This window comes from Limulus polyphemus, unplaced genomic scaffold (assembly GCF_000517525.1).
Source record: "Limulus polyphemus unplaced genomic scaffold, Limulus_polyphemus-2.1.2 Scaffold1513, whole genome shotgun sequence".
Classification (NCBI taxonomy): domain Eukaryota; kingdom Metazoa; phylum Arthropoda; class Merostomata; order Xiphosura; family Limulidae; genus Limulus; species Limulus polyphemus.
In genome coordinates, this window is record NW_013667123.1 from 256,287 (window position 1) to 269,891 (window position 13,605).

The 13,605-nt window shown below is 33.5% G+C and overlaps 1 protein-coding gene across 1 annotated transcript in view; it reads left to right on the plus strand.

Moving 5' to 3' along the window:
• The window catches only part of LOC111086882 (protein kinase C-binding protein NELL1-like), a gene marked incomplete at its 3' end in the record, with an annotated part of 96,696 nt that overhangs the window by 73,002 nt on the left and 10,089 nt on the right, over nt 1-13,605 (plus strand). Inside the window, exons 2-3 of the mRNA XM_022391545.1 lie at nt 4,809-4,937; nt 11,233-11,383. Coding sequence (XP_022247253.1) covers nt 4,809-4,937; nt 11,233-11,383 — 280 coding nt within the window. The remainder of the gene's footprint in view (nt 1-4,808; nt 4,938-11,232; nt 11,384-13,605) is intronic.

Sequence of the window (13,605 nt, forward strand, 5' to 3'; positions counted from 1 at the left end):
AAGACCAACAACTCCGACGTTAAAGATACAACGCGAGTGTTGCCACACTATACAAGACCAATAACTCCAACATTAAAGACACAATGCGAGTATTGCCACGCTGTACAAGACCAACAACTCCGACGTTAAAGATACAACGCGAGTGTTGCCACACTATACAAGACCAATAACTCCAACATTAAAGACACAATGCGAGTATTGCCACACCGTACAAGACCAATAACTCCAACATTAAAGACACAATGCGAATGTTGCCACACCGTACAAGACCAATAACTCCAACATTAAAGACACAATGAGAGTATTGCCACGCTGTACAAGACCAACAACTCCGACGCTAAAGATACAACGCGAGTGTTGCCACACTATACAAGACCAATAACTCCAGCATTAAAAACACAATGCGAGTATTGCCACACCGTACAAGACCAATAACTCCAACATTAAAGACACAATGCGAATGTTGCCACACCGTACAAGACCAATAACTCCAACATTAAAGACACAATGCGAGTATTGCCACGCTGTACAAGACCAACAACTCCGACGCTAAAGATACAACGCGAGTGTTGCCACACTATACAAGACCAATAACGCTAATCCTGCTTGAGTTAAATTGAATGCTTTGTGACCATCAGCAGCCAAAACACCAACAATGAAAATGTGACTGTAAATTTTAACAGCTCTCGCCAGTAGAATAAGAACATCTCATCGTCACCCACTCCCGCCCGGCACGCTAACTTTTCTAGACGGAAACAGCTGAGATATACAGGGAGCCCATACTATCTCTCTTTAACCTGTCAAACGACTCCACTGTATTAATGCGTCACGCCAGACGCCAGTAGCATCACCTGCCTAGTTATAGTTTAGAACGTGAAAACTTAAAATATATTTGTACGGGAGGTGGCTCAGTACGAAATTTCCCAGAAGGAAATATGCTGTGTTAGTCGCATTGCAATGACTCGATAAAATCTGGAAAAAATTTATTCGTTATGTCTTTTATCAACATGCAGCGCGAATGTCCCCACCTAACGATAGTGTAGCTGTTTCCAAGGTCACGGAATAATGCCAGGACTGGGCCAAGCTGTACTCATCACCACACACCTGTATTGTCGAAAACGGCAGTTTAAATTAGATCAGTCATTTTATTTTCCTGTGAAGTAATTTTTTTCGATCTGCTTCTGTTCACTTAATGACGTATGCAAAAGGCAGGCGCTCTACAAGCCCTGTAATTTTAGCTTGGGTTTTGTTATAATTCCCAAAAGAGAAAAATCTCTTGTATAAGTTCCTTGTCTTCGCTGAAACAACCATGAAATATAATATATTTTTCATTACTAATAGCGAACCTTTTCTTAACCTTCAGTCTAAGTCCACTAAGGCTGAGTATTTCTAACTGATCTTGCCAGTAGACAATTTTGAACGTGCTGACTTCGTTCTATGAAGAAATGGGCTAATTCAAATAGACTTTTGTGCATATCTGTGTGTGTGAAAAAACAAAACAAAAACAATCTACAGCTTGCTACAGATCAGAGAATGATTTGAGCATACTTTTCTGTCGCCAGTCTGACGCGAGGCTAGCATCCTAAATGATTCGAGCCACGTTTGGTACATTCTGTGTTCTTGAAGGTTTCTCTGTGGAATCTGTCTTCAGGATTACCAGCGTGAGTTATTGGTTGTGACTACTTTACAAACTGCTAGAGGGAATGAGCAAACACAGAGGAGCCGCTCTGGTCTAACACTGCCGCTTATCGACTGACTGTACAGTCTATCTAATCTGTGAAGGGATCGATCCTCCTGTCCATTCATAAGCTGTGGTGCATAAATAACTTATCATTAGACAAACCACACAAGCTTTATTTCTGTTCTACAGCTCAAAAAGCGCCAGTTTCCATATCAATATATTCCTATAGATCACTAAGGACGGCTGCGAATAAACTGTATCTGAAGTGGAGATTGATCTTTATCATATTGGTAATACACATCAAGTTTGTCAGTCTACACAGAAGAGAACGTTAATTTCGTGATGGCGGTCGCTTTGTTACATTTCTTGTCGTTTTTAAGAATGCTTTATGCATGAACGAGGCGACTTTTAAAGCTGCCTTCAGTTATGAGCACTAGTTTGGGCTATGACTGTTTCACGGACACGTTCCAGGTATAATCTACTTAGGAACTCGGTTCCCCTGCCAACTAAGATAAGAGTTCGTGCACAGTGATTGATTAGATGGTGCGGTCTCGTAGGGAATAACGTTATTGGTCAATCGCACAAAGTTTCCAAAATCCTAGCAAAGTGAAACTGATATTTAGCCGTTTCTCATCAGCATGCTAAAACCTGTTTGGATTTTGTGTAAGATTTTCATCTCAGTTTTCACTTGTGGTAAGTGCTAAATCGTTTTGAGTCATAATCTCATTATTCTCGAGTATAGTTTATTTTAAGATAACCATATTCGTGTTTCGTTTTATAATACCTTTCATAACATGTTGTTTCATAATCAGTATACAATAAACCAATGCGGTTTTCCCCAATGTCTGACTTTTTTACAATTTCAATGTTTCTCTGATAAGACGCATCTTTTAGTTCAATATCATCAGCGTAAATAGAGTAAGAACACTGTTAGTTCTTGCTGAGAAATATAGATTGAAGTTATATTTTTTTATGCGTAAGAGTTAGTTCTAGAGTTCATTACATCTTAAAGTGACCAAGATTACAAAACTCGTGATCCTGACTTTAAAATAAGGTGTTTAGCCACGAGTCAACCACTGTAAACCGATTTTGTATGTAAGTTCTGCAGTCACAGGTGTAATATTCAAGTATACTTATTGCATTGAAAATAATACCACTACTGTGACACTCAAGCATGTGTAAACATATGCCTGTGTCATTTATATCTAGATACCATATCTTGAACTTCTTGATAAATCTTCATTTTCATTTTTAGAGAGAGTACGTGCCTATTTTTGCAGTAGGGAGTCATCATGACTCACAAAAAAAAAACTTAAATCATTTTAACGCCTATTTCGTTAAAATCAATATGATAATCGGTAGTTTTAAAGTGTCAACACGTGCTAAGTATTAGTCATTATATAAGAAAAAAAAACGACACCTGGAAAGCATTATATTTGATGTTGATAAATGTGGTCTAGGTATCAGCCACTATTCCACAAAAATCGCATTGTGCACTGAGAAATATGATCCTGATGTCAGTTAATCTTTCAGAACTTTTACATAATGTGCTAATCAGTACGTTCTTGGTATTACAAAGAGGTTTAAATAGATCATAAGAACTGATAAGCATATTCTAGGTGTTATTCGGTGCGTCAGTAATTTCACACTACTTGTTAATCAGTGCGTTTTCGATATCCGAGGATGTTTGAGATAGCTCTAAGACTAGTGTTTCTGACATAGATGTTTTAAAACTTTCCTCGTGTACAGTATTTTCTTTATAAAAGACAATAAGCAATATGTTTATAAGGTTTACATAGGATGTAAATTTTAAATATTACAAGGTACTCCCTATAAAAATAACACACAGGCTGATAAAAGGTATTTCACGTGTTACAGATGTGGTTTACCAGCGACATCATTATATATATATAGTATGTATCGATGAAGATACGCTAGAAATCTGTTATTAGTATTTTGAACTCTTTTTTTTTTTCTTCCAAGATAACGGATGAGTCAAATAATGTGTGTGTGTTATATAGCACTGTAATAACAATCAAGATCAATTGAAAAATTGTATCACATATGGGAAAATGTGTTAACTGTATCTGTGAATGATGTTTTTCACACAAGCTTCCCATAACAAGGCACACACAGAGTAACGTTATATCAGAACTGTATTTGAGGTGTAACATTCAATAAATACTGTACAATACGTTAGTAAAATCTAGGTAGGATCGCAGAACGATACATTAATAAGCAGGCACCAATTGTAAGGTATATGTTTGTAAACATTTTACTCTTAATCGTCCTTTGGTCCCAACATTATTATGCATCTCTACAAACTATTAGTTTTATTAAAAACAAATAAACAACTTGAATTATTGTATTTTCATGATAATTTCGTTTGCATGCCTAGAAGAATTAAACAACAAAGGGCAAAATATTGTATAAGATTAGTAAATGTCCCTTTCAAGCGCTGTTTTTCATAAAATACCTTAATGCACACGTAGAAAAGGCTCATTAAATTACAATAAAAGCTAGCAGCAAATTATGATAACGATTTCTGTTTTTTTGAAGCATTACGTTTGATGGTTATATGTATGTAAACAACATTATCAAAAAAATAAATGCCGTACGTTTATTAGCATAATACACCAGAGTGCTACTTGGAGAATGCCTATGATGGTCCAGTAGTCTGTTGTTAATAGCTTCTATGTAAATATACAGGCAATTACACGAAATGTTTTTTGCTTTTTTTAGAATACATTATTTAAATGAGGAAAGAAGAAATAGATTACTAAACTTGGGTAAAATGCCAAGCTTGTTCAAGAACGTGTAAGACAAGGTACTACTGGCTTCATGACTTGTAATTTCTATAGATATATTTTGGAACACAAAACTACACAATAGGCCATATGCACTGTGCCCGTTGCTGGTATTGATCCCCGATTTTTAGAATTAGAATCCCTCAAGCTTACCGCTGAGACACCGTGGGACTACTTATATAGAAGAAGGTTATTTAAAAAAACGTTCAGAATAAATAAATGCAATGATGTAAAACCAAATCGGTGTTATACACATTGTATATTTACAATAAAGTTGTTTTCGTCAATATATACTAAATAAAGTTTGTTTTTCACAGTAGCTGGTCTACAAATAGAATCAAAATACCAAGTGGATCTCATCGAAGGTCTGCGGGTTTTCAACACCACCTATCGTGGACTGACAGTTGCTGAAGGGTTTAACAAATTATCCCCTGCAATACGGCTTTCGGGTAAGATTATTTCAAAATGACCCATTGTAAGTAAAATGGAACCAAGAATCAATCAGAAACTCTTAAAAAACAATCTACCACTTTTGAAACCGGGTAAGGAAACGGTGTTCAAGTTTATTTGTTTGTTTTTTATTGGATTTCTTAATTCTATATAACAAATAAATGAGTATTTTTTTTCATCAATAAAGAGTAAAAGTTATCAGTATTGATTTTTTTTGCAAAGATTTATCACACTGTGAAGGGTCGATATCACTGCCAACAGAGCAGGGATTTTGTTCACCAGTAATATCAACGTTTCAAGGTCGGATTGGAAACTTACATATAGTTAGTTTTAATACAGTTACAGAGGGGTAGTTTTAACACTGAGTTTTTAATTGTTTCAGTAGAATCTGAAATGTATAGTTGATATTAAATAGCTATCGTTACACATAATAAAAAGTCTAGTTTCACGTTGCTTAGTTAACTTAAGAAAAGGCTTGTATTTCAGCATATTAATAGATAAGTTTTTGTTATCTTAATTGCAACTGTGAGAAAATTTAGTCTTGTTTAAAGAACAAATGCTGTATATTACATATTTTCACTATATTCAAGTTGGCAAAACTGCACATGTTTTGCTTTAGTTTCCGAAACAAATTGTTTGTTTGTTGTTACGCGCAAAGCTGTACAAAAAAACAACAACTAAAGTTATAAATAAATCGGATTTAATCTTAAATGGTAAGCAACTAGGTGTTTTGAATATACGTTAAAATTTTTCGGTTAGCCAACAAATTTTACAAAGAAGACATTATAACAGAAATTGAAAGTAGTTTTCACAAAAAATTAAAAATGTTGATAAACCTCGGATTATAAGAAGTGAATGTTGTAATTTAGTTAAGAATTTTAAATCTACAAATAATAACAAAACAGATATTGAAATTTTAAAGAACTTAATAGTTATTTGTAAAGCCGATAAGAGTGTGTCAAACTGTATTTATTAATAGAAAAGTTTATGATTTAAAAATTAAAGAGTTGCTTAAAGAAAGTCCGTAGGAAAACATAAGAATTAATCCAATAAACTCTAAGCAATGGTAAAAGCAAAAGTTAAAACTTTTATAACGTTAACACCTCGCAAAAATCAAGGTTTAATTCCAGGTAACCTTATATTGCTTATATTATATGCATTTTCTAAAGTCCATAAGACCAGGGACAGTTTTGGACCTACTGTGTATAATATTAAGAGTTCCTCGTACAATGCAGCAAAATTCATATCACAATAGTTCTCATTTTTAAGTGATAAAAATAAAAACACAGTTAAGAATTCGTTAGAATTTGTTGGAAGATTTAAACATGTAACACTAGATCAGAATGATATTTTAGTGTCTTTTTATGCTATTTCCTTGTTCACTAAAGTACCCGTGGAAAAACGTCATTGCATGTTTTGAGAATAAATTTAAAAGAAAATGATAATTCAACTTTAGAAATAATTTATATAATTAACCTTGTTGAAAGATGCGATAGAAATTATTTTTTCAAATTAAGAGAAAAGTTTATAAAAAAAAGGCTTAGCTATTGGTTCTTCTTTATCTCCTTTATTATGTGATTTATTCATGAACAATTAAGCGTTAAGAAAAGCGAAAAAGAAACCTGAAATCTGGTTAAGGTGCTACGTTTTTGATATGGCGGCATGGTAAAGAGAATTTAATTGATTTTGCTAATTACCTTAATAACATTGACAACTCTATTAAATTTACATAGGAAATTGAGAAAAATAGCTATTTACGTTTTAGTAAGTAAAAATAAGGGAAAATTGGAAACTACTATTTACTATTTACCGAAAACTATTCTCGGTAATCATGTCATATTAACTCTAAAAACATCACTACTTTTTTTCTGATGTAGATATAATTTTAAAATTATGTTGTAAACAGGAAAATATTAACAACGAGTTATTATTAATCAAGTATGTAGCAGTAGAAATATGCTTTAATCCTGATATTGTTGACAGAGCTGTCAATAAATTTAAAAACGGGAATAAAAAAGTATTACGTTTAAACCAATTGCTGAAAAAATTAAAAAAGAAAGGCATATATTACCATTTATACCTAGTCTGTCTTTTCAAATGATGCAAAATATAAAAAAAACATACCTTTACGATATGTAGACCAATGAACAAGATAAGCCAGATTCTTAGTTAACTAAAGATAAAAACTGATGTAATTGTAAAAACTGGTATATAAAAAATAACACGCGAATGTGGAAATATTTATGTGGGACAAACTAGGAGAACTTTAAATACAGAATAAAGACAAAAGAAATGATAGAAATAATAGTATTACAAAGATGTTGCCTTTAACTGAATATACTAATGAAACTAAACACATGATTCAATGTGAAAAAATATTTTAGTTACAACCTACAACCATCAATGGTAATAATATCCGTAAATCTGTTGAGATAATAAGGTGTAACAAACGTAATTTTAAAGTATTAAATAAAGATGAAGGACCAGAGAGAAATGTTGTTAATAGATGGCGTGAAATTCTTCAAGCTGAATTGTATGTAAATTTGATCATGTGATTTTTCTAAATTGTATATAGGTAGCTTTTTTCAAAATATAGCAATCTTGGTGATGAAGCAGTAAGACACCGAAACATGTAGAGAGTATGAAATAGTTTCCTATCTCACAGTGTTTTATTTTATCTTTATACATATTGTATTTTGAGACTGGGGACAGTCTCATTTTAAATTCATTCGACTTTATTTGTTTAATACATCTGTGTGAAAACTTACACAATGTCGTCCATATCTTAATAACTTAAGTTTGTTTGTATATTGAATTTCAAGCAAAGCTACTCGAGGACCATCTGTGCTAGCTGACCATAATTTTAAAATGATAAACTAGAGGGAAAGCAGCTAGTCAACATCAACCACCGCCAACTCTTGGACTACTGTTTTACCAACGAACAGTCACATTATAACGCCCCCTGAAAGAGCAAGCATTTTTGGTGGGATAGGGATTCGAACCCGCAACTTGCGAGTCAAGCGCCCTAACTACCTAGTTATGCCAGGCCAACTTTTCTGCCCTCTGTTCTCATAGTCCACTCCGACAACCCATAAATGATATAATAATAATCAGATGGATTTCTAACTTCTTAACAAACCGAACAGCAGTAATTATCAAAACCAATCAACATTTCAACGGGGGTTCCGCAAGTCTTAGTCTTTAACACACCCTTTCCTGACTTCGCATACACATGCTTTTCACAGTTTGCTGACGATATTGATTTTTGGAGCATATCGCGCAACCCACTAATAGCGGCCAATAGAGTTCAAAAATCACTAAGATGTACACAGATTTGGCATAAGTAAATAGACACCCAAGATTGAAAGAACACAATTTTATTCTGACGAGATATGTGTGTGTGTGTTAATACTTTGTGGTGCAGCCCATTCCTGACATGGTCTGTACTAGGGAGCCCCGGGTAAAGTGGCACGGTTTGGTGAAAATCGGTCGAAGATGGTTCACAAGTTTTTCGTGTTCGGTGATTGGCCAGTATTGTGATGAGCTGGCTCATAAAGTGTTCGTGTTCGGTGATTGGCCAGTGTTGTGATGAGCTGGCTCACAAAGTGTTCGTTTTCGGTGATTGGCCAGTGTTGAGATGAGCTGACTTTTCTCATTCTTTCCGTGAGTATATTTCTCAAGGTGTCTGTTTACTTAGAACAATTCTTTGTATCCGTTATTAGCATCAGTGTAAATATTCCAGATTGCTGGTAATGAGTCGCGAAGTTTTTACTATATTGTTTTCTTTATAATGAAAATTATTTCTAGAACCCTGTCTATGAACAATTAATAAATTTTAGATTTCTATTTGGTAAGAGGTGAACTTTATTTAAATACACTAGTTTCATGCAACTTGCAATTGAATCTAGTTGTCGAAGTTTCACTTGATTTTTTATTTTTATTTTTCACAAACTTGTTATAAAACTTTGGTTAATAAGAGAAAACAGAGCTTTGCCAACAAACGTACTCCTCATATAAAAACGTACACAGAATGTTAATTACACTTTACAAATACGATTTAAACACAAACTGATTCAATGTCTTGTGGCCGCAAGTGCGATTTGTGGTCCCAGAAGCGACATGTTTAGTCCTATATATTTGCTTCATACATAATTTTCGATCATTTGACAATGTAATGCCACCACGGATGCACTTATGGCTGAAGGAATATGTCACAGTCTTTATGAAACATACTCTTAATAAGCAACGTAGATTCAAAAGTTTGTTTGCTTGCTTGTTTTAGTTAAGCACAAAGTTATACAATTGGTTATCTGTGCTATGCTTTCCATGGGTATCGAAGCCCAGTTGTGCGTTATAAATTTCGCAGGTTTATCGCTATGTCATTGGGGGAGGGGAGGGCAGATCCAAAAGACTAAACACTTCGAAAAAAGAAAGCTTTCATTGTTCTCAAGTGAAACAGAGAAACAAATACAACAGAGTGTTTAGCACAGCAACGGCTCTGAAACCATACTCAAAATCAATCCACAATAAAGGTCTCACTGAAGGCTATAGTGTTACGAAAACTATCCTCCGACCTCTAAAGCTATTGCGATTAAAATGGACATATCTTCTGGTACCCCAAGCAAGATAACAAACAAGTATATGAAGCCAAAAATTCACAAACTTTCATCTACTCCTGGAAATCAATCATAGTACATAACATAATTGTCACACAACTTACGTCTCAAAGTTTGCCATAAAGTAAAGTTAGACAATATTTGTTATAATAACATATGGAGTGGATTGATGTAGAGTCAGACAGTATTTGTTATAATAACGTATAGAGTGAACTGGTGTAAAGTTAGACAGTATTTGTTATAATAACGTATAGAGTGAACTGGTGTAAAGTTAGACAATATTTGTTATAATAACGTATAGAGTGAACTGGTGTAAAGTTAGACAATATTTGTTATAATAACGTATAGAGTGATTTTGTAAAGTTAAACAGTATTTGCTGTAATAACATCTAAAGTGGATTGATGTAAAGTTAGACAGTATTTGTTATAATAACATCTAGAGTGGATTTATGTAAATTTAAACAGTATTTGATATGTAGAATGAATTGAGCAGCTTGTTCAAGTTCCTCAGCAATGGCTTTTATTAGCATGACTTCATTAAGTGACTTACAAGTGTTCATATGGTAAAAATTACAAGGAATAATAGATGATGTGTAAATAACGTAGTGTTAAATAATCCTTAATAATATATGATGTGTAAATAACGTAGTGTTAAATAATCCTTAAGTAATATGTGATGTGTAAATAACGTAGTGTTAAATAATCCTTAATAATATATGATGTGTAAATAACGTAGTGTTAAATAATCCTTAATAATATATGATGTGTAAATAACGTTGTGTTAAATAATCCTTAATAATATATGATGTGTAAATAACGTAGTGTTAAATAATCCTTAATAATATATGATGTGTAAATAACGTAGTGTTAAATAATCCTTAATAATATATGATGTGTAAATAACGTAGTGTTAAATAATCCTTAATAATATATGATGTGTAAATAACGTAGTGTTAAATAATTCTTAACGTAATTCTGATGTCTTGCGACAAAGGTAGAATTGATGAAAAATTACACATCACCAAGTTAATTCAACTCACATCGTTAGAGTTGTTGTCAAATAACTATCCTGTGTCTTCTTATTGACAGTACACAATATTGTTAAATCTGTCTTCTTATTGATAGTACATAGTGTTGTTAAATCTTGTGTCTTCTTATTGAAAGTAAACAGTATTGTTAAATCTTGTGTCTTCTTATTGACAGTACACAGTATCGTTAAATCTTGTGGCTTGTTATTGATAGTACACAGTATCGTTAAATCTTATGATTTGTTATTGATAGTACACAGTATTTTAAATAAAAACAACGTTATGGTGTTATAAGGTCGTTTATTTCTAATATTAATAAAAACCTTTGGGTGAAAGTAAAGAAGAGTTTATAATAAGATATCAACCATGCTATATCTACTATATGAAGTGCCAACGAGGCATTTCGCCTTATACCTGGGCTTTTCAGGCCATTTCGGATACGACAGGCAGAGTAGTAGTCGAGAAGAGATATAAATATATAAGGGTCTCAACGTTTCTCTTTACAGCTTCTTCATTTTGGTGTTATAAAGTCATTTATTTCAAGTATTAATATATCTTCTATATACCAATATGTACTACAGAAATTAAATAAAAAGTTTTTATTAATAATATAATATAATACGCTATTCTACTCTGCGTTCTTTTTTTAGGAGATTCGAGGCAGCTTGTTTTACCAGTAGAAGTGTACAGTAAAGCAGCCAATCTTCTGTATTATAGTAACGAATTTACGTTTGCAGTGACTTTAAGGCAAGAAGAAAGAAATACGGGCACAATTCTATCATTTTCTGAAGGGAATAACAGGTATGTTTTCTTCCAAATGTATATATATCTCATCGAATACAGAAAGTTACGAATAAAACAAACATCTGGAAATATGCTAAACAGTTATCACACTAAACAAGTCAAACTTTTCTAAATAAAAAAGATCCATAGAGTAAACCTTGTAAGGTTGAAAATGTGACAAATTTCAAGTTGACTTTTACAAATATATTGCTAGCTCGTTTTGGCTAACACCTGATAGCAAGGGCGCGATTTGGGACCAAAATGTCGATAGGGAGCAAAAAAATCTGACTTAAATATTGTGAATTTCGTGTGTATATACTATATATATTCCATAGAAAAAATAAAATTGGGGAGCAACTGCCTTCCCTTACTCCTCTCCCCCTTCACAATAATCCCCCTTATGCCTGGCGGACTTTGAATAACACTTTTCTCTTCTTTATTCAGTGATATAGTTCCTTATTCGGTATGATATACATTACTGTGCAACTGATATTAGTTTCAATCACATCCCTCTTTACTATCCCAGTGAGGTTTTGTAGTATGAAGTGTTTAGTAATATTTCAACTGCAGCTTATCTGTTGTGTACCGCTGTCAAATGGCCTTTCTTTCGCTACCAGAGTTAATCAGGTCCACCGGATTACAGTATATAAAGATTTCTGTTTCTGTGATCTACTCATATACCAAAATGAGGAAAGTGTAGTAGACGTATACAGACTGTAATAAACGTTTTTCGAATTTTCTGGGTTAAATGTTAATTAATCTGTTAACAACTTTGTCTAACAGAAGATCACAATAATTATTCCTTACGGTCCAAGAAATCCCTTGAAATTGATGATGGACAGTTTTGCTGACTCTATACGAGAATGTATGACAACCGTTCTTACTATGTTGGTAAATCATTTTGTACACGAGAGATATTTAAATCAAGCATGGTGTAACACATAAAAAGTACTTTATCATTGTTTCATTCGCGTTTTAAGCACTACAAACATTGCAAGACTGAAATTTGCAATATATTGCTCCTGCCTTTGTTGCTTAAGTCCAAAACGTTGCGTTTAAGTTTGATGCAAAAGAAGGAACTTGCTGATTATTAAGTGCAAACTTGGATTAAAGGAAGGAAGTTGTGACTCACTTGATGTAAATAGGATAAGGGAATTAGGTTGTGACTCACTGGATGTAAATTGTGGATAAAAGAAGAAGGTTGTGACTCATTGAATTCAAATAGAATAAGGGAAGTAGGTTGTCTCACTGGATGTAAATTTGGGATAAAAGAAGTAGGGTGTGTAACTCATTAAAGTACATTTGGCTTAAAAGAAGTAGATTTGTGACTCAGTAGATGTAAATAATGGATAAAAGAAGTAAGTTTGTAACTCACAGGACGTAAATTTGGGGCAAGTGAAGTAGATTGTGAATCATTGGCTATAATCTTAGTAAAAACGAAATCCTGAATTTATTAGTCATTAGTTAAAAGTTAGGACAATGGAACATGCTGTTATTCGTTAAATGAAAAGTTGGGATAAAGTGAATAGCTTGTAAGTAAATGAATGTGAAATTAAGATAAAGAAAAATAGGTCATGATTTATTAGATACAAAATTATGATATAGTAATTCGTTTGCTGAGTTTGGACAAGAGCAGTTAGATTTTAGACATTGAGTGAAGACTTGGGAGAATAATAATAATTTGTAAGTCATTGATATTAAAAGTGGGGCTAAGTTTGGACAAGGGCAGTTAGATTTTAAACATTAAGTGAAGGCTTGGGATAAGAATAATAATTTGTAAGTCATTGATATTAAAAGTGGGGCTAAGTGTGGACAAGGGCAGTTAGATTTTAAACATTGAGTGAAGGCTTGGGATATAAAGAATAATTTGTAAGTCTTTGATATCAAAAGCGCGATATAGAAAAGAAAAATACTTTAATTCGATTGAGATGAAAAATGAGCATCATTACCAACTGAGGTTGAAGGTTAACACACTTAGCTTATTGCTGGTAAGACACTTCAATACTTTAAATTGCAATTAGTGGATTGGTTTGAATTTCGCGCAAAGCTACACGAGGGCTATCTGGGCTAGCCGTCCCTAATTTAGTAGTGTAAGATTAGAGGGAAGGCAGCTAGTCATCACCACCCACCGCCAACTCTTGGGCTATTCTTTTACCAACGAATAGTGGGATTGACCGGAACATTATAACGCCCCCACGGCTGAAAGGGCGAGCATGTTTGGTGGGACGGGGATTCGAACC